The sequence below is a fragment of the Melopsittacus undulatus genome, chromosome 1 (assembly GCF_012275295.1).
Source record: "Melopsittacus undulatus isolate bMelUnd1 chromosome 1, bMelUnd1.mat.Z, whole genome shotgun sequence".
NCBI classification, from domain to species: domain Eukaryota; kingdom Metazoa; phylum Chordata; class Aves; order Psittaciformes; family Psittaculidae; genus Melopsittacus; species Melopsittacus undulatus.
Window position 1 is genome coordinate 1,020,091 of NC_047527.1, and position 24,398 is coordinate 1,044,488.

The window sequence follows — 24,398 nt, forward strand, 5'->3', positions numbered from 1 at the left end:
CAAGGATGCTCAGCGGCTGGAGCACCTCCTGTATGGAGCCAGGCTGAGAACATTGGGGCTGTTGAGCCTGGAGAAGAGAAGCTGCGTGGAGACCTCAGAGCAGCTTCCAGTGTCTGAAGGGGGCTACAAGGATGCTGGAGAGGGACTCTTCATCAGGGACTGCAGTGATAGGACAAGGGGCGATGGGTTCAGACTGAAACAGGGGAAGTTCAGGTTGGATATAAGGCAGAAGCTGTTCCCTGTGAGGATGCTGAGGCACTGGAATGGGTTACCCAGGGAGGTTGTGAATGCTCCATCCCTGGCAGTGTTCAAGGCCAGGCTGGATGAAGCCTTGGGTGCCATGGTTTAGTGTGAGGTGTCCCTGCCCATGGTGGGGTTGGAACTGGATGATCGTGAGGTCCTTTCCAACCCTAACTATTCTATGATTCTATGATTCTATGACATCCGTTTTGGTTTATTTTCTCTATTTTTACTAGTATAAGCATGTTTTCATTAACAAACATTATCTCTTTTATGACACTGTTTGTGTTGTCAGTCTGGGGTGAGATAACAACATTTAGTGACCCTACTAATGAGTTATTTCACACCATCCTTGTACTTACCAGTTAGTTCAGAGACAGAGCCTAAAACCAGAATTACCAATAAGCCTGGTTTTAGGAAGTTGTGTCATTACTGGGGTGTCCAACTGTGCCAACGGTGAATAGCACACTGCGAGGAAGACTTCTTACTTCATCCTCCAGACCCTATCACATGAGGAAGACTGCTTACTTCATCCGCCAGACCCCTGCCCACAGTCATTGAAGAGCAGTGCGCAGATGCCAAGAGGAGGACACTTATGGTAATAAATTACTGGACTTAATTATAATGTTCTCTGCCTATATGAATATGTATGAGACTAATGGGATAGTGAATGTATATAAAGCTGTAACAAGTACCGGAACCCACCCGAGCGGTACCGGAAAGAGCCGAACGGCACCGGAAGGACCCGAGCGGTACCGAAAGTACCGGAACCCACCCGAGCGGTACCGGAAAGAGCCGAATGGCACCGGAAGGACCCGAACCCATCGGAACGGTTCCGGAAGGCCCCGAACTCACCCGAGCGTTACCGGAAGTACCGGAACCCACCCGAGCGGTACCGGAAAGACCCGAGAGGCACCGAAAGAAGCCGATCGGAACCGGAAGGAGCCGAGCGTTACCGGAAAAAGCCGAACGTTACCGGAAGAAGCCGAGCGTTACCGGAAGAAGCCGAGCGATACCGGAAGGAGCCGAGCGTTACCGGAAGAAGCCGAGCGTTACCGGAAGGAGCCGAGCGGAGCCGCTCTGGACCCGGGATGTTTCACGGCATCGCGGGCCCGGCCGGGCTCGGAGGTGGGGGGGGGGGGAGGGGTCGGGGTCAAAGGGGAGGGGTCAGTGGGGGAGGGGTCAATGGGGGAGGGGTCAGTGGGGGAGGGGCAGTGGGGGGGGGAGGGGAGCTCCGGATCTTCGGCTCCATCCAAAGCTTCCGTCCCCATTGCAGCGGCTGCGAACAAACCGGAGCTGTACGAGGTGAGAGCCCCTCCCCCACCCCCCGTATCCCTGTATCCCATATCCCAATATCCCATATCCCATCCCTGTGTCCCCATATCCCAGTATCCCATATCCCATCCCTGTGTCCCCATGTCCCAGTATCTTGTATCCCATCGCTGTGTCCCCATATCCCAGTATCCCATATCCCATCCCTGTATCCCCATATCCCAGTATCCCATATCCCATCCCTGTGTCCCCATATCCCAGTATCCCATATCCCATCCCTGTATCCCCATATCCCAGTATCCCATATCCCATCCCTGTGTCCCCATATCCCAGTATCCCATATCCCATCCCTGTATCCCATATCCCTCTATCCCATATCCCATCCCTGTATCCCCATATCCCAGTATCCCATATCCCATCCCTGTGTGCCCATATGCCTGTATCCCATATCCCATCCCTGTGTCCCCATATCCCAGTATCCCATATCCCATCCCTGTGTTCCCATATCCCAGTATCCCATATCCCATCCGTGTGTCCCCATATCCCTGTATCCCATATCCCATCCCTATGTCCCCATATCCCAGTATCCCATATCCCATCCCTGTGTCTCCATATCCCAGTATCCCACATCCCATCCGTGTGTGCCCATATCCCAGTATCCCATATCCCATCCCTGTGTCCCCATATCCCAGTATCCCATATCCCATCCCCATGTCCCCATATCCCAGTATCCCATATCCCATCCCTGTGTCCCCATATCCCAGTATCCCATATCCCATCCCTGTGTCCCCATATCCCAGTATCCTGTACCACATCCCTGTATCCCCATATCCCTGTATCCCATATCCCATCCCTGTGTGCCCATATCCCAGTATCCCATATCCCATCCCTGTGTCCCATGTCTCAGTATCCCATATCCCATCCCTGTGTCCCCATATCCCAGTATCCCATATCCCATCCCTGTGTCCCCATATCCCAGTATCCCATATCCCATCCCTGTATCCCCATGTCCTAGTATCCCATATCCCATCCCTGTGTCCCCATATCCCAGTATCCCATCCCTGTGTCCCCATATCCCAGTATCCCATATCCCATCCTTGTGTCCCCATATCCCAGTATCCCATATCCCATCCCTGTGTCCCCATATCCCAGTATCCCATATCCCATCCCTGTGTCCCTATATCTCAGTATCCCATATAACATTCCTGTGTCTCATATCCCAGTATCCCATATCCCATCCCTGTGTCCCCATATCCCAGTATCCCATATCGCATCCCCGTGTCCCCATATCCCAGTATCCTGTATCCCATCCCTGTGTGCCCATGTCCCTGTATCCCATATCCCATCCCTGTGTCCCTATATCCCAATATCCCATATCCCATCCCTGTGTGCCCATATCCCAGTATCCCATATTCCATCCCTGTATCCCCATGTCCCAGTATCCCATATCCCATCCCTGTGTCCCCATGTCCCAGTATCCCATCCCTGTGTCCCCATCTCCCAGTATCCCATATCCCATCCTTGTGTCCCCATATCCCAGTATCCCATATCCCATCCCTGTGTCCCCATATCCCAGTATCCCATATCCCATCCCTGTGTCCCTATATCTCAGTATCCCATATAACATTCCTGTGTCTCATATCCCAGTATCCCATATCACATCCCTGTGTCCCATATCCCAGTATCCCATATCCCATCCCTGTGTCCCATATCCCAGTATCCCATATCCCATCCCTGTGTCCCCATATCCCAGTATCCCATATCCCATCCCTGTGTCTCCATATCCCAGTATCCCATATCCCATTCCTGTGTCTCCATGTCCCAGTATCCCATATCCCATCCCTGTGTCCCCATGTCCCAGTATCCCATATCCCATCCCTGTGTCCATATATCCCAGTATCCCATATCCCATCCCTGTGTCCCCATATCCCAGTATCCCACATCCCATCTCTGTGTCCCCATATCCCATATCCCATCCCTGTGTCCCCATATCCCAGTATCCCATATCCCATCTCTGTGTGCCCATATCCCATATCCCATCCCTGTGTCCCCATATCCCTGTATCCCATATCCCATCCCTGTATCCCCATATCCCAGTATCCCATATCCCATCCCTGTGTCCCCATGTCCCATTATCCCTTATCCCATCCCTGTGTCCCCATATCCTTGTATCCCATATCCCATCCCTGTGTCCCCATATCCCAGTATCCCATATCCCATCCCTGTGTCCCCATATCCCAATATCCCATATCCCATCCCTGTGTCCCCATGTCCCTGTATCCCATATCCCATCCCTGTGTCCCCATATTCCAGTATCCCATATCCCATCCCTGTATCCCCATATTCCAGTATCCCATATCCCATCCCTGTGTCCCCATATTCCAGTATCCCATATCCCATCCCTGTGTCCCCATATCCCAGTATCCCATATCCCATCCCTGTGTCCCCATGTCCCAGTATCCCACATCCTATCCCTGTATCCCCATGTCCCAGATCCCATCCCTGTATCCCCATATCCCACTATCCCATATCCCATCCCTGTATCCCATATCCCAGTATCCCATATCCCATCACTGTGTGCCCATATCCCAGTATCCCATATCCCATCCCTGTGTCCCATGTCCCAGTACCCCATATCCCATCCCTTTATCCCCATATCCCAGTATCCCATATCCCATCCCTGTATCCCCATATCCCAGTATCCCATATCCCATCCCTGTGTCCCCCTATCCCAGTATCCCATATCCCATCCCTGTATCCTTATATCCCAGTATCCCATATCCCATCCCTGTATCCCCATATCCCAGTATCCCATATCCCATCCCTGTGTCCCCGTATCCCGGTATCCCATATCCCATCCCTGTGTCCCCATATCCCAGTATCCCATATCCCATCCCTGTATCCCCATCTCCCAGTGTCCCATATCCCATCCCTGTGTGCCCATGTCCCAGTATCCCATATCTCATCCCTGTGTCCCCATATCCCAGTATCCCGTATCCCATCCATGTTTCCCCATATCCCAGTATCCCATATCCCATCCCTGTGTCCCCATATCCCAGTATCCCATATCCCATCCCTGTGTCCCCATGTCCCAGTATCCCACATCCTATCCCTGTATCCCCATGTCCCAGATCCCATCCCTGTATCCCCATATCCCACTATCCCATATCCCATCCCTGTATCCCATATCCCAGTATCCCATATCCCATCACTGTGTGCCCATATCCCAGTATCCCATATCCCATCCCTGTGTCCCATGTCCCAGTACCCCATATCCCATCCCTTTATCCCCATATCCCAGTATCCCATATCCCATCCCTGTATCCCCATATCCCAGTATCCCATATCCCATCCCTGTGTCCCCCTATCCCAGTATCCCATATCCCATCCCTGTATCCTTATATCCCAGTATCCCATATCCCATCCCTGTATCCCCATATCCCAGTATCCCATATCCCATCCCTGTATCCCCATATCCCAGTATCCCATATCTCATCCCTGTGTCCCCATATCCCAGTATCCCATATCCCATCCCTGTGTGCCCATATCCCAGTATCCAATATCCCATCCCTGTGTCCCCATATCCCAGTATCCCATATCCCATCCCTGTATCCTTATATCCCAGTATCCCATATCCCATCCCTGTGTCCCCATATCCCAGTATCCCATATCCCATCCTTGTATCCCCATATCCCTGTATCCCATATCCCATCCCTGTATCCCCATATCCCAGTATCCTATATCCCATCCCTGTATCCCTATATACCACTATCCCATATCCCATCCCTGTGTTCCCATATCCCAGTATCCCATATCCCATCCCTGTATCCTGGTCTCCCACAGGAGGTGAAGCTCTACAAGAATGCCCGGGAGCGGGAGAAGTGAGTCCGGATCCGTGCGGGATAACGGGAAGTACCCGGAGAGGCACCAGCAGCCACACGGGAATGGGGATCCCGGTGTCCAACAGGGTCCCATCTGCTCCATCATGGTCCTTTCGGGACCCCATTGTCCATCATGGATCATCATGGTCCTTCCTGGACACCATTGTCCATAATGGTCCTTCCTGGATCCCATTATCCATCATGGATCATCATGGTCCTTCCTAGGACCCCATTGTCCATCATGGATCATCATGGTCCTTCCGGGACCCCATTGTCCATAATGGTCCTTCCTGGACACCATTGTCCATCATGGATCATCATGGTCCTTCCTGGACCCCATTGTCCATAATGGTCCTTCCTGGATCCCATTATCCATCATGGATCATCATGGTCCTTCCTAGGACCCCATTGTCCATCATGGATCATCATGGTCCTTCCGGGACCCCATTGTCCATAATGGTCCTTCCTGGACACCACTGTCCATCATGGATCATCATGGTCCTTCCTGGACACCATTGTCCATCATGGTCCTTCCAGGACCCCATTGTCCATCATGGATCATCATGATCCTTCCTGGACCCCATTGTCCATCGTGGATCACCATGGTCCTTCCTAGGACCCCATTGTCCATCATGGATCATCGTGATCCTTCTTAGGACACCATTGTCCATTGTGGTCCTTCCTGAGGCCTTGCTCTCCATCGCTGTCTTCTCCATCCTGGTCCCCCCTTCTCCATCCTGGTCTCCTCCTCTCCATCCTGGTCCCCTTCTCTCCATTCGGATCCCATCTTCTCCTCCTGATCCCATCTTCTTCATCCTGGACCCATCTTCTCCATCCTGATTCCATCTTCTCCATCCTGGTCCCCTCCTCGCCATCATGGACCGCTCTTCTCCATCCCAGTCCCATCTTCTACATCCTGTTCCCATCTTCCCCATCCTGGTCCCATCTTCTCCATCCTGATCCCTTCCTCTCCATCCTGATCCCCTCTTTTCTATCCTGGTCCCCTCTTCTCCATCCCAGTCCCATCTTCTCCATCCTGGTCCCCTTTTCTCCATCCTGGTCCCCTCTTCTTCATCCTGGACCCATCTTCTCCATCCTGGTCCCCTCTTCTCCATTATCCTCCCTTCTCCTCCCTCCTATTCCCATCTCCTCCCATTCCCCATCCCCTTCCCGGGAGCACCCTCCAAGGCCCCCATCGCCCCCCATAGCCCGTCCCCTGCCCCATCTCCCCCATCTCCCCCCATCACCCGTCCCCTGCCCCACAGCGCCGGTGCCGTTGCAGGTACGACAACATGGCCGAGCTCTTTGCCGTGGTGAAGACGCTGCAGGCGCTGGAGAAGGCCTACATCAAGGACTGCGTCACCCCCAACGAGTAGGTCCAGGGCTCCCCAGCCCCATAGGTGTCTATGGGGGGTCCTGACCCCCATGTGGGCCCCCCCCCCCCCCCCCGTTACCGTAGGTACACGGCCGCCTGTTCGCGCCTCCTGGTCCAGTTCAAAGCTGCGCTCAAGCAAGTGCAGGGGAATGAGATCAGCTCCATCGATGAGTTCTGCCGCAAGTTCCGGGTGAGCCGGGCACCAACCGGTAATAACCATAACAACCGGGGACACCGGTAACACCAACCAGTAACACTGGTAACACCAGTAACACCCAACTGAGAATACCGGTAACACCAACCGGGAACAACCGGTAGCAACCAATAACAACCATAACACCGGAGCAACTGGTAACAACCAGAACCAACCAATAACAACCGGTAACAACCAAAAACAACCGGTAACACTGGTAACACCAGTAACAACTGAAAACAACCGAAAACAACTGGTAATACTGGTAACAACCAAAACAAATCGATAACAACCGGTAACACCAACCGGTAACACCAGTAACAACTGAAAAGAACCAATAACAACCAGTAACACTGGTAACAACCAAAACCAACCATAACAATTGGTAACACTGGTAACACCGGTTACAATTGGTAACAACTAAAACCAACCAATAACAACTGTAACACTGGTAACAACCATAACAACGATAACCAAAACCAACCAATAACAACCAGTAACAACCATATCACCAGTAACAATGGTAACAACCGGTAACAACCAATAACAACCAGTAACAACCGTAACACCAGTAACAATGGTAACCAATAACAGCTGGTAACACCAGTAACATCCAGTAACAACTGGTAACAACCAGTAACACTCGTAACAACCGGTGATAATCGGTAACAACCAATCAGAACTGGTAACAACTGGTAATAAATGGTAACAACCAATCAGAACCGGTAACAACCGGTGATAACTGGTAACAACCAATCAGAACCGGTAACAACCGGTGATAACTGGTAACAACCAATCAAAACCAGTAACAACTGGTGATAACCAGTAACAACCAATCAGAACCAGTAACAACCAGTGATAACCGTTAACAACCAGTCAGAACCAGTAACAACCAGTGATAACCAGTAACCCCCCCCCAGCTCGACTGCCCCTTGGCCATGGAGCGGATCAAGGAGGATCGGCCAATCACCATCAAGGATGACAAAGGCAACCTCAACCGCTGCATTGCCGACATCGTCTCCGTACGGAACTGGGGGGAATGGTGGGATTTGGGTGGGAATAGTGGGATTTGGGCGGGATTTGGGTGGGAATAGTGGGATTTGGGTGGGATTTGGCTGGAATATGATGGAATTTGGGTGAGAATGGTGGGATTTGGGTTGGATTTGGTTGGAATTTCAGTTTTCATAGTGGGATTTGGTTGGAATTTGTGTGGGAATAGTGGGATTTAGGTGGGAATGGTGGGATATGGATGGAATTTGGGTGGGAATGGCGGGATTTGAGTGGGAATGGTTGGATTTGGGTGGAATATGATGGAATTTGGGTGAGAATGGTGGAATGTGCATGGGATTTGGGTTGGATTTGGTTGGAATTTGGTTCGAATTTCAGTTTTAATAGGGATTTGGTTGGAATTTGGGTGGGAATGGTGGGATTTGGTTGGAATTTGCATGGGAATAGTGGGATTTGGGTGGAATTTGGTTGGAATATGATTGGAATTTGGGTGAGAATGCTGGAATGTGCATGGGATTTGGGTTGGATTTGGTTGGAATTTCAGTTTTGATAGTGGGATTTGGTTGGGATTTGGGTGGAATATGATGGAATTTGGGTGAGAATGGTGGGATTTGGTTGGAATTTCAGTTTTCATAGTGGGATTTGGTTGGAATTTGGGTGGGAATAGTGGGATTTAGGTGGGAATGGTGGGATTTGAGTGGGAATGGTTGGATTTGGGTGGAATGGGATTGGAATTTGGGTGAGAATGGTGGAATGTGCATGGGATTTGGGTGGGATTTGGTTGGAATTTGGTTCGAATTTCGGTTTTAATAGGGATTTGATTGGAATTTGGGTGGGAATGGTGGGATTTGGGTAGAATTTGGGTGGTAATAGTGAGATTTGGTTGGAATTTTGGGTGGGAATGGGGGGATGTGCATGGAATTTGGGTGGGATTTGGTTGGAATTTGGGTGGGAATTGTGTGACTTGGATGTGAATGGGAGACTTGGATGGGATTTGAGTGCAACTCGGGTGGGAATGGTGGGACTTTGATGGGATTTAGGTGGGGTTTAGATGGGAATGGGGGACTTGGATGGGAGCGGAGGATGTGGATTAGATTTAACTGGAATTTGGATGGGAATTGTGGGACTTAAATGGGATCATGATGGGATTTGGATGGGAATGGTAGGATTTGTATGGGATTTGAGTGGAATTCGGGTGGGAATGGTGGGATTCAGATGGGATTTAGGTGGGAATGGTGGGATTGAGGTGGGAATGGTGGGACTTTGATGGGATCTAGAAGGGATCTGGATGGGAACGTCAGGATTTGGATGGGATCACAATGGGATGGGAATGTTGGGATGTGGCTGGGACCAAGATGCCGATGACCCCAAGCCCCTCCTCCTGCAGCTCTTCATCACCGTCATGGACAAGCTCCGCCTGGAGATCCGAGCCATGGATGAGGTAGGATCCCCCCCCCCTTCCCCATCCCTTTCCCATTGTCCCCCCTTATCCCACATCCTGATCCCAGATCCAACCGGATCTGCGGGAGCTGATGGAGACCATGAACCGCATGAGCCACCTGCCCCCCGACTTCGAAGGCAGGCACAAAGTGAACCAATGGTGAGTCCCATTCCCAAAGAGCATCCTATGGGATCCTATGGGATCCCAAGGATGCATCCATGGTGTTCCACAGGCTCCAGACCCTCAGTGGGATGTCGGCTTCGGATGAGCTCGATGATTCCCAAGTCCGGCAGATGCTGTTTGACCTGGAATCTGCCTACAATGCCTTCAACCGCTTCCTGCATTCCTGAGGCCGGATCCATCCCGAATCCCATCCCAATCCCACATTGGAATCAATAAACCCCCTCCCCATTCCCAAAGGAAGCGGCACAACTGGGATGGGTGAAGGAATTGGGGGGATCTTAATGGATAAACCCACATCAAGGCCTCTTCCAAAGGAGTTTCCGGTGCCGTGTGAGGCTCCCGATGGGAATGGGAACATTCCCATTGCTGGGATAGGGACGGGTGATGCTGCGGCCACACAGGCGCAGGTCCTGGATGAGGCCGATGGCTCTGGACCAGTTGGGATCGTCTGATGGGAGCACCACGGAGCAGCCTGGAAGGGAATGGGATGCTCTGGGCTCCTGGGTCTGGACCAGTCGGGATCCCTGCTCCATCCCATCCCCATTCATCCCATTCCAGCTCCATCCCAGCCTGCATCTGCTCCATTCCCAACATATCCCATCCCATCCCCATCCTCAACCCCATCCCATCTAATCCCATCCATCCCATCCCCATTCCCAACCCACCCCATTCCATCCCCATCCCAATTCTGTCTCAATCCCAATTCAGGTCTATTTGCATCCCCATCCTCAACCCAATCCCATTCCCATCTGATCATCCCTCACCCCCATCCCATTCCCTCCCTCCATCCCATTCCCAACCTACTTCATTCCATCCTCCTCCCCATCCCAATCCCATGCAAATCCCAATTCGATTCTATCTCCATCCCCATATTCAGCCCCATCCCATTCACCCCACCCCCTTCCCACCCCAGCCTATTCCATCCATCCCATCTTGTATCTGCTCCATTCCCACTCCCAACCCATTCCCACCCCAATCTCATTTCCAACTCACCCCATTCCCATCCCACTCCCACCTCACCCCATCCCCTTCCCGTTCCCATTCCCATCCCATTCCCACCCCATCCCCTTCCCATCCTATTCCCACCCCATTCCCTTCCCATTCTTATCCCCATCCAATTCCCACCCCATTCCCTTCCCATTCCCATCTCACCCCATTCCCTTCCCATTCTTATCCCCATCCAATTCCCACCCCATTCCCTTCCCATTCCCATCTCACCCCATCCCCACCCCATTCCCTTCCCATTCCCACCTCACCCCATTCTCATCCCCATGCCGTCCCCATCCCATTCCATTCCCACCTCATCCCAATACCATCCCATCCCCTTCCCATTCCCATCCCCTTCCCACCCCATTCCCATCCCATCCCCATTCCCTTCCCACCCCATCCCCATTCCCACCCCATTCCCATCCCATTCCCATCCCCTTCCCCCTCCCACCTCACCCCATTCTCATTCCCATCCCATTCCCACCTCACCCCATTCCCACCCCATCCCCTTCCCATTCCCACCCCATTCCCACCTGCCATACTGAGCATGCTCAGTCCCTGGCTCCGCTGCTCCAGGGCTCTCAGCACCAGCCCCATTCCCACTGTGCTGATCCCGGGATTGGCAGCGAGATCCAGAGAATCCAGAGCCGGACACAGGGGGAGGGACCTGGGGGGGGGAAGGGGAGGGGGGGTTGGCACCTCCTGGATCCCCAATGGCCCCAAGCATCCCCTATGGCCACTTCCTTGTCCCTATGGGGGTCCCTTGGTCTCCTCCATCCCCTGCATTCCTATGGGATGGGGTCTCCATTGGGAAGTGCTGGACCCCCCCATCACTTCCTGGTCCCTATGGGGGTCCCCTGAGGGTCTCCACCCCTGCATCCCCATAGGATGGGGTCTCCATTGGGAAGTCCTGGACCCCCCCATCACTTCCTGGTCCCTATGGGGGTCTCCATCCCTTATGGGATAGGATCTCCATTGGGATGCAGGGACCCCCCCCCCAACATCCCTTGGTCTCTTCCATCCCTTGCATTCCCATGGGATGGGGTCTCCATTGGGAAGCAGCAACCCCCCCCATCACTTCCTGGTACCTATGGGGATCCCTATGGGGGTCTCCATCCCTTGCATCCCCATGGGATGGGGTCTCCATAGGGAAGCAGGGTCCCCCCCATCACTTCCTGGTCCCTATGGGGGTCCCTATGGGGGTCTCCATCCCTTATGGGATGGGATCTCCATTGGGAAGCAGGGACCGCCCTAACATCCTGCATCCCCAATGGCCCCAAGCATCCCCTATGGCCACTTCCTGGTCCCTATGGGGGTCTCCATCCCCCATGGGATAGGATCTCCATTGGGAAGCAGGGACCCCCCAACATCCTGCATCCCCAATAGCCCCAAGCATCCCCTATGGCCACTTCCTTGTCCCTATGGTTTCCTCCATCCCCTGCATTCCTATGGGATGGGGTCTCCATTGGGAAGTGCTGGACCCCCCCATCACTTCCTGGTCCCTATGGGGATCCCTATGGGGGTCTCCATCCCCTGCATCCCCATGGGATGGGGTCTCCATTGGGAAGTGCTGGACCCCCCCATCACTTCCTGGTCCCTATGGGGATCCCTATGGGGGTCTCCATCCCTTGCATCCCCATGGGATGGGGTCTCCATTGGGAAGTGCTGGACCTCCCCATCACTTCCTGGTCCCTATGGGGGTCCCATTGTCCTCAAGGGGGTCTCCTCCATCCCTTATGGGATGGGGAATCCATTGGGAAGCAGGGACCCCCCCCAACATCCTGCATCCCCAATGGCCCCAAGCATCCCCTATGGCCACTTCCTTGTCCCTGTGAGGGTCCCTTGGTCTCCTCCATCCCTTGCATTCCTATGGGATGGGGTCTCCATTGGGAAGTCCTGGACCCCCCCATCATTTCCTGGTCCCTATGGGGGTCTCTATCCCTTATGGGATGGGGTCTCCATTGGGAAGCAGGGCCCCCCCCCAACATCCTGCATCCCCAATGGCCCCAAGCATCCCCTATGGCCACTTGCTGGTCCCTATGGGGGTCCCTTGGTCTCCTCCATCCCATGGGATGGGGTCTCCATTGGGAAGTGCTGGATCCCCCCATCACTTCCTGGTTCCTATGGGGGTCCCTATGGGGGTCTCCATCCTTTATGGGATGGGGTCTCCATTGGGAAGCAGGGATCCCCCCAACATCCTGCATCCCCAATGGCCCCAAGCATCCCCTATGGCCACTTCCTGGTCCCTATGGGGATCCCTTGGTCTTCTCCATCCCTTGTATTCCCCATGGGATGGGGTCTCCATTGGGAAGTGCTGGACCCCCCCCCCACTTCCTTGTCCCTATGGAGATCCCTATGGGGGTCTCCATCCCTTATGGGATGGGATCTCCATTGGGAAGCAGGGCCCCCCCCAACATCCTGCATCCCCAATGGCCCCAGGCATCCCCTATGGCCACTTCCTGGTCCCTTTGGGGGTCTCCATCCCCTGCATCCCCATGGGATGGGGTCTCCATAGGGAAGTGCTGGACCCCCCATCACTTCCTGGTCCCTATGGGGATCCCTATGGGGGTCTCCATCCCTTGCATTCCCATGGGATGGGGTCTCCATTGGGAAGTCCTGGACCCCCTCATCACTTCATTGTCCCTATGGGGATCCCATTGTCCTCAAGGGGGTCTCCTCCATCCTTTATGGGATGGGGTCTCCATTGGGAAGTGCTGGACCCCTCCATCACTTCCTGGTCCCTATGGGGGTCCCTATGGGGGTCTCCATCCCTTATGGGATGGGGTCTCCATTGGGAAGTGCTGGACCCCCCCCCAACATCCTGCATCCCCAATGGCCCCAAGCATCCCCTATGGCCACTTCCTTGTCCCTGTGAGGGTCCCTTGGTCTCCTCCATCCCTTGCATTCCTATGGGATGGGGTCTCCATTGGGAAGTCCTGGACCCCCCCATCATTTCCTGGTCCCTATGGGGGTCTCTATCCCTTATGGGATGGGGTCTCCATTGGGAAGCAGGGCCCCCCCCCCAACATCCTGCATCCCCAATGGCCCCAAGCATCCCCTATGGCCACTTCCTTGTCCCTATGGGGATCCCTTGGTCTCCTCCACCCCTTGCATCCCTATGGGATGGGGTCTCCATAGGGAAGCATGGACCCCCCCGATCACTTCCTGGTCCCTATGCGGGTCCCATTGTCCTCAAGGGAGCCTCCTCCATCCCTTATGAGATGGGGTCTCCATTGGGAAGTGCTGGACCCCCCCCAACATCCTGCATCCCCAATGGCTCCAAGCATCCCCTATGGCCACTTCCTTGTCCCTATGGGGATCCCTTGGTCTCCTCCACCCCTTGCATCCCTATGGGATGGGGTCTCCATAGGGAAGCATGGACCCCCCCCATCACTTCCTGGTCCCTATGGGGATCCCTATGGGGGTCTCCATCCCCTGCATCCCCATGGGATGGGGTCTCCATTGGGAAGTGCTGGACCCCCTCATCACTTCCTGGTCCCTATGCGGGTCCCATTGTCCTCAAGGGAGCCTCCTCCATCCCTTATGAGATGGGGTCTCCATTGGGAAGTGCTGGACCCCCCCCAACATCCTGCATCCCCAATGGCTCCAAGCATCCCCTATGGCCGCTTCCTTGTCCCTATGGGGGTCCCTTGGTCTCCTCCATCCCTAGCATTCCCATAGGATGGGGTCTCTATTGGGATGCCCTGGATACCCCCATCACTTCCTGGTCCCTATGGGGGTCCCTTGGGGGTCTCCATCCCCTGCATCCCCATGGGACGGGGTCTCCATTTGGAAGTGCTGGACCCCCCCATCACTTCCTTGTCCCTATGAGGGCCCCTATGGGGGTCTCCATCGCTTATGGGATGGGATCTCCATTGGGAAGCATGGACCCCCCCCATCACTTCCTGGTCCCTATGGGGGTCCCTATGGGGGTCTCCATCCCCCATGGGATGGGGTCTCCATTGGGAAGCAGGACCCCCCCCCTCACCTCGCCAGTTCGGCCACGTCCCCATCGCTGAGGTGGTTCCCAGGCAGCGCCAGGTGGGTCAGAGCAGAGGCAGCTTCCTGGGGGGGACAGGAGGGGCTGAAACAGCAGCAAAACTGCACCGAAACTGCACCAAAACTGCACCAAAACAGCACCAAAATGGCACCAAAACAGAACTAAAACGGCACAAACGGCACCAAAACAGCAGCAAATCGGCAGCAAAACAGCACCAAGATGGCAGGAAAACGGCACCAAAAACAGAACCAAAACATCACCGAAACTGTACCAAAACATTACCAATAAAGCACCAAGAGCACCAGAACAGTACCAATAGCAGCAACAGCACCAATCCTGCATCCTCCTCCATCCCATGGCCTCATTTATCCCATATCCCCCTCCTGCATCCCACATCCTCTCCCATCCCAGCATCCTCCTCCCACACCCCATGTCCCTATCACCCATCCCATCCCCTGCAATTATCCCTGCACCCATCCCATCCCTGCACCCATCCCTGCACCCATCCCTGCACCCATCCCATCTCCTGCACCCATCCCATCTCCTGCACCCATCCCTGCACCCATCCCATCTGCACCCATCCCTGCACCCATCCCATCCCTGCACCCATCCCTGCACCCATCCCTGCCCCATCCCATCTGCACCCATCCCATCCCTGCACCCATCCCTGCACCCATCCCATCTGCACCCATCCCATCCCTGCACCCATCCCTGCACCCATCCCATCCCTGCACCCATCCCATCCCTGCACCCATCCCATCCCTGCACCCATCCCTGCACCCATCCCATCCCTGCACCCATCCCATCCCTGCCCCCATCCCATCCCTGCACCCATCCCCTGCACCCATCCCATCCCTGCACCCATCCCTGCACCCATCCCTGCACCCATCCCATCTCCTGCACCCATCCCATCCCTGCACCCATCCCATCCCTGCACCCATCCCCTGCACCCATCCCTGCACCCATCCCCTGCACCCATCCCTGCACCCATCCCTGCACCCATCCCATCCCCTGCACCCATCCCTACCCCCATCCCTGCTCCCATCCCCCACCTGCCGCAGGAAGGCTCCCAGGGCTCTGCCGGTGGCTCCGGTCCCGGTGATGGAGCCTATGACGGATCCAAGCTCCAGGCGCCGGATCCGGTGCTGGGCTATGGTGCTCAGGAGCCGCTGCAGCGCCGGCAGCCCCAGGGCATTGTGGGACATGGAGAGTACCTGCAGCCGTGTGGCACCTGTGGGGGGGGGGGTGATAGTGAGGGGGGGGCATGGGGATGGTCAGCAATGAGTGATGGTGATGATGATGGTGGTGGTGCCATGGGGATGGTGGTGATGGGGCTGTGATGGTGGTGGTCACCAATGAGTGATGGTGATGATGGTGGTGGTTGTGGTGGTGCCATGGGGATGGTCACCAATAAGGGATGGTGATGATGATGGTGGTTGTGGTGGTGCCATGGGGATGGGGGTGATAGGGCTGTGATGCTGGTGGTGATGGTGGTGGTCACCAATGAGTGATGGTGATGACACTGGTGCTGGTGGTTACGGTGATGGTGATGACAGCGTGGTGGTTGTGATGGTGATGATGGTGGTGTGCTGGTGGGTATGGGGAGGGATAGTGATGATGATGGTGCTGGTGGTTATGGTGATGTGATGGTGGAGATGCTGGTGGTGGTTATGGTGATGGTGGTTATGGTGATGGGAGAGCAATGATGATGGCATGGTGGTGGTGATGGTGATGTTGGCGCTGGTGGGTATGGAGATGGGATAGTGATGATGATGCTAGTGGTGATCAGATGGTGATGATGGTGGTGCTGATGGTTATGGGGATAGGATGGCGATGATGGTGGTGATGGTTATGGTGATGGGATGGTGATGATGATGGTGTGCTGGTGGCTATGGGGATGGGATGGTGATGATGATCATGTGATGATGGTTATGGTGGTGATGTTGGTGCTGGTAGTTACCACTGAGGGTGAAGGTGTGAGGGTGATGTAATGGTGTATGATTATGGTGGTGCTGGTATGAGAGTGATGGTGTTATGGTGGTTGTGGTGGTTATGGTGGTTACAGTGGTTAATGGTGGTTATTGTGGCTATGGTGGTTATAGTGCTATGGTGGTAACGGTGGTTAATGGTGGTTATGGTGGTTAATGGTTGTTATAGTGGTTATGGTGGTGGTTAATGGTGGTTATGGTACTGGTTATGGTGGTTAATCATGGTAATGGTACTGGTTATGGTGGCTAAGGGTGGTTAATGGTGGTTATGGTAGTGGTTATGGTGGCTAATGGTGGTAATGGTACTGGTTATGGTACTGGCTATGGTGGTTAATGATGGTTAATGGTGGTTAGTGCTGGTTCTGGTGTGTGCGGTGCTGTCCCACAGTTACCATGCAGGCTGAAGCCAGGCCCGAAGCCGCACGCGCGCAGGTGCAGGGTGCTCAGCACTGGGCAGCACAGCAGCAGCTCCCCCAGCACCGCACAGCTCCCGTCCCCCAATGGGTTCAGGCTCAGGTTCAGCTCCTCCAGGCTCTGCGGGGACGGGGAGGATGAAGATGAGGATGGGGATGCCCTGTGCATGGGTCTGTCCCCATTGACCCCCATTGATCCCCATTGACCCCCATCACTCTGCATTCCCACTGATCCCCATTGATCCCCACTGATCCCATTGATCCCCACTGATCTCTACTGACCCCATCTCTCCCCATTAACCCCCATCTGTCCCCATTGAACCCCATCTCTCTGCATTGATCCCCATTGATCCCTACTGACCCCATCTCTCCCCATCTCCCCCCATTGACCCCATCTCCCCCCACTGCTCCCCCTGGTGCGGTACCTGGAATGCCCCTGCCTGGGCCGCTGCCCACAGCCCCCAGCATTGATCCCCATCTCTCCCCATTGATCCCCACTGACCCCATCTCCCCCCATCTCTTCCCATTGCTCCCCATCTCTCCCTATTGATCCCAGTCTCTCCCCATTGATCCCCATCTGTCCCCATTGATCCCCATCTCTCCCCATTGATCCCCACTGACCCCATTGATCCCCACTGATCTCTACTGACCCCATCTCTCCCCATTGACCCCATTGATCTCTACTGACCTAATCTCTCCCTATTGATCCCCATTTCTCCCCACCTCTCCCCATTGACTCCATTGATCCCCATTGATCTCTACTGACCTAATCTCTCCCTATTGATCCCCATTTCTCCCCACCTCTCCCCATTGACCCTACTGATCCCCACTGACTCCATCTCTCCCCATTGACCCCACTGCCCCCCATTGATCCCCATCTGTCCCCATTGGTCCCCACTGACCCCCATTGATCTCCATCGACCACCATTGATCCCCATCTTTCCCACTGACCCCCATTGATCCCCATCTCTCCCCATTGATCCCCATCTGTCCCCATTGATCCCCACTGACCCCATTGACCCCACTGATCCCCATCTCTCCCCATTGACCCCCATCTGTTCCCATTGATCCCCATTGATCCCCATCTCTTCCCATTGACCCCATTGATCCCCATCTCTCCCCATTGACCCCATTGATCCCCATCTCTCCCCATTGATCTACATTGACCCCATCTCTCTGCATTGATCCCCATTGATCCCTACTGACCCCACTGATCCCCACTGAACCCATTTCTCCTCATTGATCCCCATTGACCCCCATTGATCCCATTGATCCCCATGTCTCCCCATTGATCCCCATTGACCCCATTGATCCCCATTGACCCCCAGTACCAGTACCTGTAACGCCCCAGCCTCAGCCGCCTCCCTCAGCCCCCTGAGCTCCGCGGCTCCCATCCGGTTACGGCTCAGGTCCAGCAGCACCAGCTCCGGTGCCCCCCCCCCCAGCGCCCGCAGCAGAGCCGGCACCGAGCGCACCGGGGGGGGAGCCCCCCCCAGCACCAGCACCGGCTCCGGCCCTGCCAGCGCCCGCAGCACACGTGACTCTGGCTCTGAGAGTGGGGGGGACACATGGGGGTTATGGGGGGTAATGGGGCAATGGGGGTATGGGGGTAATGGGGGCAATGGGGTTAATGGGGAACATGGGGGGTAATGGGGAACATGGGGGGCATTGGGGGTATTGGGGGGCAATGGGGGCAATAGGGGTAATGGGGGCAATGGGGGTAATTGGGGTCTGTGGGGAACATGGGGGGCATTGGGGGTATTGGGGGCAATGGGGGTAATGGGGGCAATGGGGGTAATGGGGGCTATGGGGGTAATGGGGGCTATGGGGGCTATGGGGAACATGGGGGGCAATGGGGGTAATTGGGGTCTATGGGGAACATGGGGGCCAATGGGGGGCAATGGGGGCATGGGGAACATGGGGGGTAATGGGGGTAATTGGGGTCTATGGGGAACATGGGGGGCAATGGGGGGGGGATTGAGGGGGTCATTGGAGGTAATTAGGGACCATTGGGGGCAATGGTGGGCAATCGGGGGAGATTGGGGGCAATGGGGGCAATGGGGGTAATTGGGAACTATGGGGAACATGGGGGGCAATGGGGGGCAATGGGGGCATGGGGGGCATTGGGATCTATGGGGAATATGGGGGCATTGGGGGTCATTGGGGTCTATGGGGAACATGGGGGCATTTGGGGTAATTGGACATGGGGGGCATTGGGGGTATTGGGTGGCAATGGGGGCAATGGGGGCATGGGGGCATTGGGGGGCAATGGGGGGTATTTGGGTCTATGGGGAACATGGGGGGGCATTGGGGGTAATTAGGGACCATTGTGGGCAATGGGGCTAATTGGGATCTATGGGGAACATAGGGGGGCATTGGGGGCAATGGGGGTAATTGGGAACTATGGGGAACATGGGGGGCAATGGGGGTACTTGGGGTCTATTGGGAACACAGGGGGCATTGGGGGCAATGAGGGATATTGGGGTCTATGGGGAACATGGAGGGCATTGGGGGTTATTGGAGGTCATTAGGGGCAATGGGAGTAATTGGGATCTATGGGGAACATGGGGGGCATTGGGGAATATGGGGGGGGGACTGGGGGGCATTGGGGGTTATTGAGGACCATGAGGGGCAATGGGGGTAATTGGGAACTATGGGGAACATGAGGAGCATTGGGGGGTATTGGGGGATATGAGGGGGGGGGGATTGGGGGTATTGGGGGGTATTGGGGGTAATTAGGGACCATTGAGGAGCATTGGGGGGCACTGAGGGGCATTTGGGAACATGGGGGGGCAATGGGGGCATGGGGGGGCATTGGGGGTATTGGGGACCATTGAGGGGCATTGGGGGGCATGGGGGGGCATTGGGAGGCATGGGGGGACATTGGGGGGTATTGAGGGCTCATTAGGAACCATTGGGGGCATTGGGGAATATGGGAGGGCATTGAGGGTCATTGGGGGTTCTTTGGGGGTCACTGGGGACAATTGGGACCATTGGGGGTCATTGGGGGCCATTGGGAACCATAGGGGGGCATTGGGGGCCATTGGGGCTCATTGGGAGCTATTGGGGGCCATTGGGTACCATTGGGGGCACAGGGACCCCCCCCATCCCATGGGATGCTGCTCACCCACATCCATGCTGCGGCAGAGCCGTCGGTACCGCTCGGCCAGGGGGGGCAGATCCCAGCTCTGCACCTCAGCCAGCACCTGAGCACAGCCCCAGCTCAGCACCGATGATCCCAGTGCTCCCAGTGCTCCCAGTGAGCCCAGTGTTCCCAGTGATCCCAGTGTTACCAATGATCCCAGTGATCCCAGTGCTCCCAGTGATCCCAGTGTTCCCAATGAGCCCGATGATCCCAGTGCTCCCAGTGATCCCAGTGAGCCCAGTGTTCCCAGTGAGCCCAGTGTTCCCAGTGATCCCCATGATCCCAGTGCTCCCAATGAGCCCAGTGATCCCGATGATCCCAGTGTTCCCAGTGAGCCCAGTGATCCCAATGATCCCGGTGTTCCCAATGAGCCCGATGATCCCAATGAGCCCGGTGTTCCTGATGATCCCAGTGTTCCCAATGATCCCGGTGTTCCCAGTGATCCCAGTGTTCCCAATGATCCCAGTGTTCCCAGTGCCCCCAGTGTTCCCAATGATCCCGGTGTTCCCAATGATCCCAGTGTTCCCAGTGATCCCAGTGTTCCCAATGATCCTGGTGTTCCCAGTGTTCCAGATGCTCCCAGTGGTCCCAATGCTCGCGATGCTCCCAGTGTTCCCAACGCCCCCAGTGCTCCCGGTATTCCCAATGCTCCCAGTGCTCCCAATGCTCCCAGTGTTCCCTATGCTCCTGGTGCCCTTGATGCTCCCAGTGCTCCCTGTGTTCCTGATGCTCCCAATGCCCCCAGTGTCCCTGATGTTCCCAGTGTTCCTGATGTTCCCAATGCTCCCCATGTTCCCGGTGTCCCTGATGTTCCCAATGCTCCCCATGTTCCCGGTGTCCCTGATGTTCCTGGTATTCCCACTGTTCCCAATGTTCCCGGTATTCCCAGTGCTCCTGGTGTTCCTGGTGCCCCTCATGCTCCCAATGCTCCCAACGTTTCCAGTGCTCCCGGTATGCCCAGTGTTCCCAGTGCTCCCAGTATTCCCAGTCCCCACGGTGTCCTCACCTCCTCATTGCTGCGCAGGACATCCCGGATCAGATCCTGGGGCTCCAGTCGAGCTCCATCCTGGGACAGGAGGAGCCTGGGACGGGACCCACAGCTCCGCTGGGAGCGCTCAGCAGCGCGCTCGGCCAACCAGAGCACGGACAGAGGCTCCCTGAGGGATGGAGACAGGGATATGGGATATGGGATACAGGGATATGGGATACAGGGATATGGGATACAGGGATATGGGATACAGGGATACAGGGATATGGGATACGGGGATGGACAACCAGAACACGGACAGAGGCTCCCTGAGGGAGACAGGGATATGGGATATGGGATACAGGGATATGGGATATGGGATACAGGGATATGGGATACGGGATATGGGATATGGGATACAGGGATATGGGATATGGGAGACAGGGATATGGGATATGGGAGACAGGGATATGGGAGACAGGGATAAGGGATACAGGGATACAGGGATATGGGATACAGGGATACAGGGATATGGGATACAGGGATATGGGATACAGGGATACAGGGATATGGGATACAGGGATATGGGATACAGGGATATGGGATACAGGGATATGGGATACAGGGATATGGGATATGGGATACAGGGATGGACAACCAGAGCACGGACAGAGGCTGCCTGTGGGATGGACACAGGGATATGGGATACAGGAATATGGGATACAGGGATATGGGATACAGGGATGGATACAGGGATACAGGGATATGGGATATGGGATACAGGGATATGGGATACAGGGATATGGGATACAGGGATATGGGATACAGGGATACAGGGATATGGGATACAGGGATGGACAACCAGAGCATGGACAGCAGCTCCCTGAGGGAGACAGGGATACAGCTGGGATACAGGGATATGGGATACAGGGATATGGGATACAGGGATATGGGATACAGGGATGGACAACCAGAGCATGGACAGCGGCTCCCTGAGGGAGACAGGGATATGGGATATGGGATACAGGGATATGGGATACAGGGATATGGGATACAGGGATATGGGATACAGGGATACAGGGATGGACAACCAGAGCACGGACAGAGGCTCCCTGAGGGATGGAGACAGGGATATGGGATACAGGGATATGGGATACAGGGATATGGGATACAGGGATATGGGATACAGGGATACAGGGATATGGGATATGGGAGACAGGGATATGGGATACAGGGATATGGGATACAGGGATACTGCTGGGATACAGGGATACAGGGATGGACAACCAGTGCACGGACAGCAGCTGGCTGTGGGAGACAGGGGTATGGGATACAGGGATATGGGATACAGGGATGGACAACCAGTGCACGGACAGCGGCTCCCTGCGGGATACAGGGATATGGGATACAGGGATACAGGGATGGATACAGGGATACAAGGATGGACAACCAGTGCACAGACAGGGGCTGCCTGGAGGATACAGGGATATGGGATACAGGGATACAGGGATGGACAACCAGTGCACGGACAGAGACTGCCTAGGAGATACAGGGATAGTGCTGGGATACAGCTGGGATACAGATGGGATACAGGGATGGACAACCAGTGCACGGCCAGTGGCTGGCTGCGGGAGACAGACAGGGATACAGGGATACTGCTGGGATACAGGGATGAGCAACCAGTGCATGGACAGCGGCTGGCTGCGGGATACAGACAGGGATACAGGGATACAGGGATGAGCTATGGATACAGGGATACAGGGATGGACAACCAGTGCACTGCAAGGGGCTGCCTACAGGAGACAAGGATCAGGACTGGGATACAGGGATACAAGGATGAGCTATGGGATACAGGGATATGGGAGACGGGGAGATAGGGATGGGCAACCAGTGCACAGCAAGGTCCTGGCTGCAGGAGGCTGGGATACAGGGATGACCCTAATGGGATATGGGTGCCCCAATGGGATATGGGTGTCCCCAATGGCATATGGGTGCCTCCAATGGGATATGGATGTCCCAATGGGATACAGGTGTTCCTAATGGGATATGGGTGCCCCAATGGGATATGAGTGTTCCCAATGAGATATGGGTGCCCCAATGGGATATGGGTGCCCCAATGGGATATGAGTGTTCCCAATGGCATACAGCTGTTCCCAAAGGGATACGGGTATTCCCAATAGGATGCTGCTGTTCCCAATGGGATACGGCTGCTCCGAATGGGATACAAGTGTTCCCAATGGGATACGCGTGTTCCCAATGGGATACGCGTGTTCCCAATGGGATATGAGTGTTCCCAATGGGATACAGGTATCCCACATATCCCAGTCTCACCTCTGCGGCACGGGGATGAGGAAGACCTTATCCTGGATGCGGACACGGACACGGAGCGCAGGAAGCGGCGCGGGGCTCTCCCCCCCCTCAGCATCCTTATCCTTATCCTTATCCTTGTCCTTATCCTTATCCTGGTCCTTATCCTGGTCCTGGTCCTTGTCTTTATCCTGGTCCTTATCCCACTCCTCCTCCGGAACAGGGCTCTCGGTGTCCCTGGTTCTGCCATGTTCCCATAGGATCTCATCCCTGGCTCCACCGCATTCCCTTGGGATCCCATCCCTGGCTCCAATGCGTTCCCTTGGGATCCCATCCCTGGCTCCACCGCGTTCCATTGGGATCCCATCCCTGGCTCCAATGCGTTCCATTGGGATCCCATCCCTGGCTCCGCCGCGGTGCCGGCGCCGCACATCCCATCCACCATCATTCCCAATGGGCTCCCGGCGTTCCCGGCGCTGCCGCTTCCGGCTCCCTCGCACCATTCCCAAGTCATCCTCCAGCCATTCCTGCTCCCGCAGGTACTGCTCCTCTGGGATCAGCGCCGGGCAGGGGCTGCCAAGGGCTCTGTATCCATTGGGATCCAGTGGTTGGAGCCGCCTCTTGCCTGGCCTCAATGGGGATGTGGAGCTGCCGTGGTCCTGATCCTGATCCCGATCCCGATCCCGATCCTGGCTCTGCGACATCTCAGCATCAAACAGGTCCTGGCAGGGCTGTGATGAGGCTGTGGAAGAGGCAATGGGATCCTCAGCACTGCCCCCATGGAGCATCTCCAGACCCCATTCCTTGCCCCATTCCCTATCCCATTCCCTACCCCATTCCTTACACCATTCCCTCCCCATTCCCTGCCCCATTCCCTACCCCATTCCTTACACCATTCCATCCCCATTCCCTGCCCCATTCCCTATCCCATTCCTTACAACATTCCCTCCCCATTCCCTACCCCATTCCATACCCCATTCCCTGCCCCATTCCCTCCC

General features: G+C 55.4%; 2 protein-coding genes across 2 annotated transcripts in view; one reads left to right on the plus strand and one right to left on the minus strand.

Moving 5' to 3' along the window:
* The first annotated feature begins 1,257 nt into the window (after positions 1-1,257).
* VPS28 (VPS28 subunit of ESCRT-I) lies at positions 1,258-9,887 on the plus strand. Its single transcript, XM_034063452.1, has 9 exons — positions 1,258-1,368; positions 1,517-1,545; positions 5,356-5,393; positions 6,676-6,765; positions 6,853-6,958; positions 7,882-7,983; positions 9,357-9,410; positions 9,478-9,569; positions 9,643-9,887. The coding sequence occupies exons 1-9, from the start codon at positions 1,332-1,334 to the stop codon at positions 9,758-9,760; spliced, it is 666 nt and encodes a 221-aa protein (XP_033919343.1). The 5' UTR covers positions 1,258-1,331; the 3' UTR covers positions 9,761-9,887.
* A 2-nt stretch (positions 9,888-9,889) lies between these two features.
* TONSL (tonsoku like, DNA repair protein) overlaps positions 9,890-24,398 on the minus strand; it is a 36,286-nt gene continuing 21,777 nt past the window's right edge. The window contains exons 17-25 of the mRNA XM_034068983.1: positions 23,425-24,142; positions 21,133-21,283; positions 20,109-20,187; positions 18,319-18,530; positions 16,961-17,102; positions 15,633-15,811; positions 14,569-14,645; positions 11,114-11,247; positions 9,890-10,065 (exon numbers count right to left, since the gene is read on the minus strand). Coding sequence (XP_033924874.1) covers positions 9,890-10,065; positions 11,114-11,247; positions 14,569-14,645; positions 15,633-15,811; positions 16,961-17,102; positions 18,319-18,530; positions 20,109-20,187; positions 21,133-21,283; positions 23,425-24,142 — 1,868 coding nt within the window. The remainder of the gene's footprint in view (positions 10,066-11,113; positions 11,248-14,568; positions 14,646-15,632; positions 15,812-16,960; positions 17,103-18,318; positions 18,531-20,108; positions 20,188-21,132; positions 21,284-23,424; positions 24,143-24,398) is intronic.

Coding starts and splice junctions, on each gene's coding strand:
- VPS28 (XM_034063452.1), top strand. CDS start 1,332: ATGTTTCACGGCATCGCGGGCCCGGCCGGGCTCGGAG. Junction 1,369..1,516: donor GGGCCCGGCCGGGCTCGGAG/GTGGGGGGGGGG, acceptor TCCCCATTGCAG/CGGCTGCGAACAAACCGGAG. Junction 9,411..9,477: donor AGATCCGAGCCATGGATGAG/GTAGGATCCCCC, acceptor TCCTGATCCCAG/ATCCAACCGGATCTGCGGGA.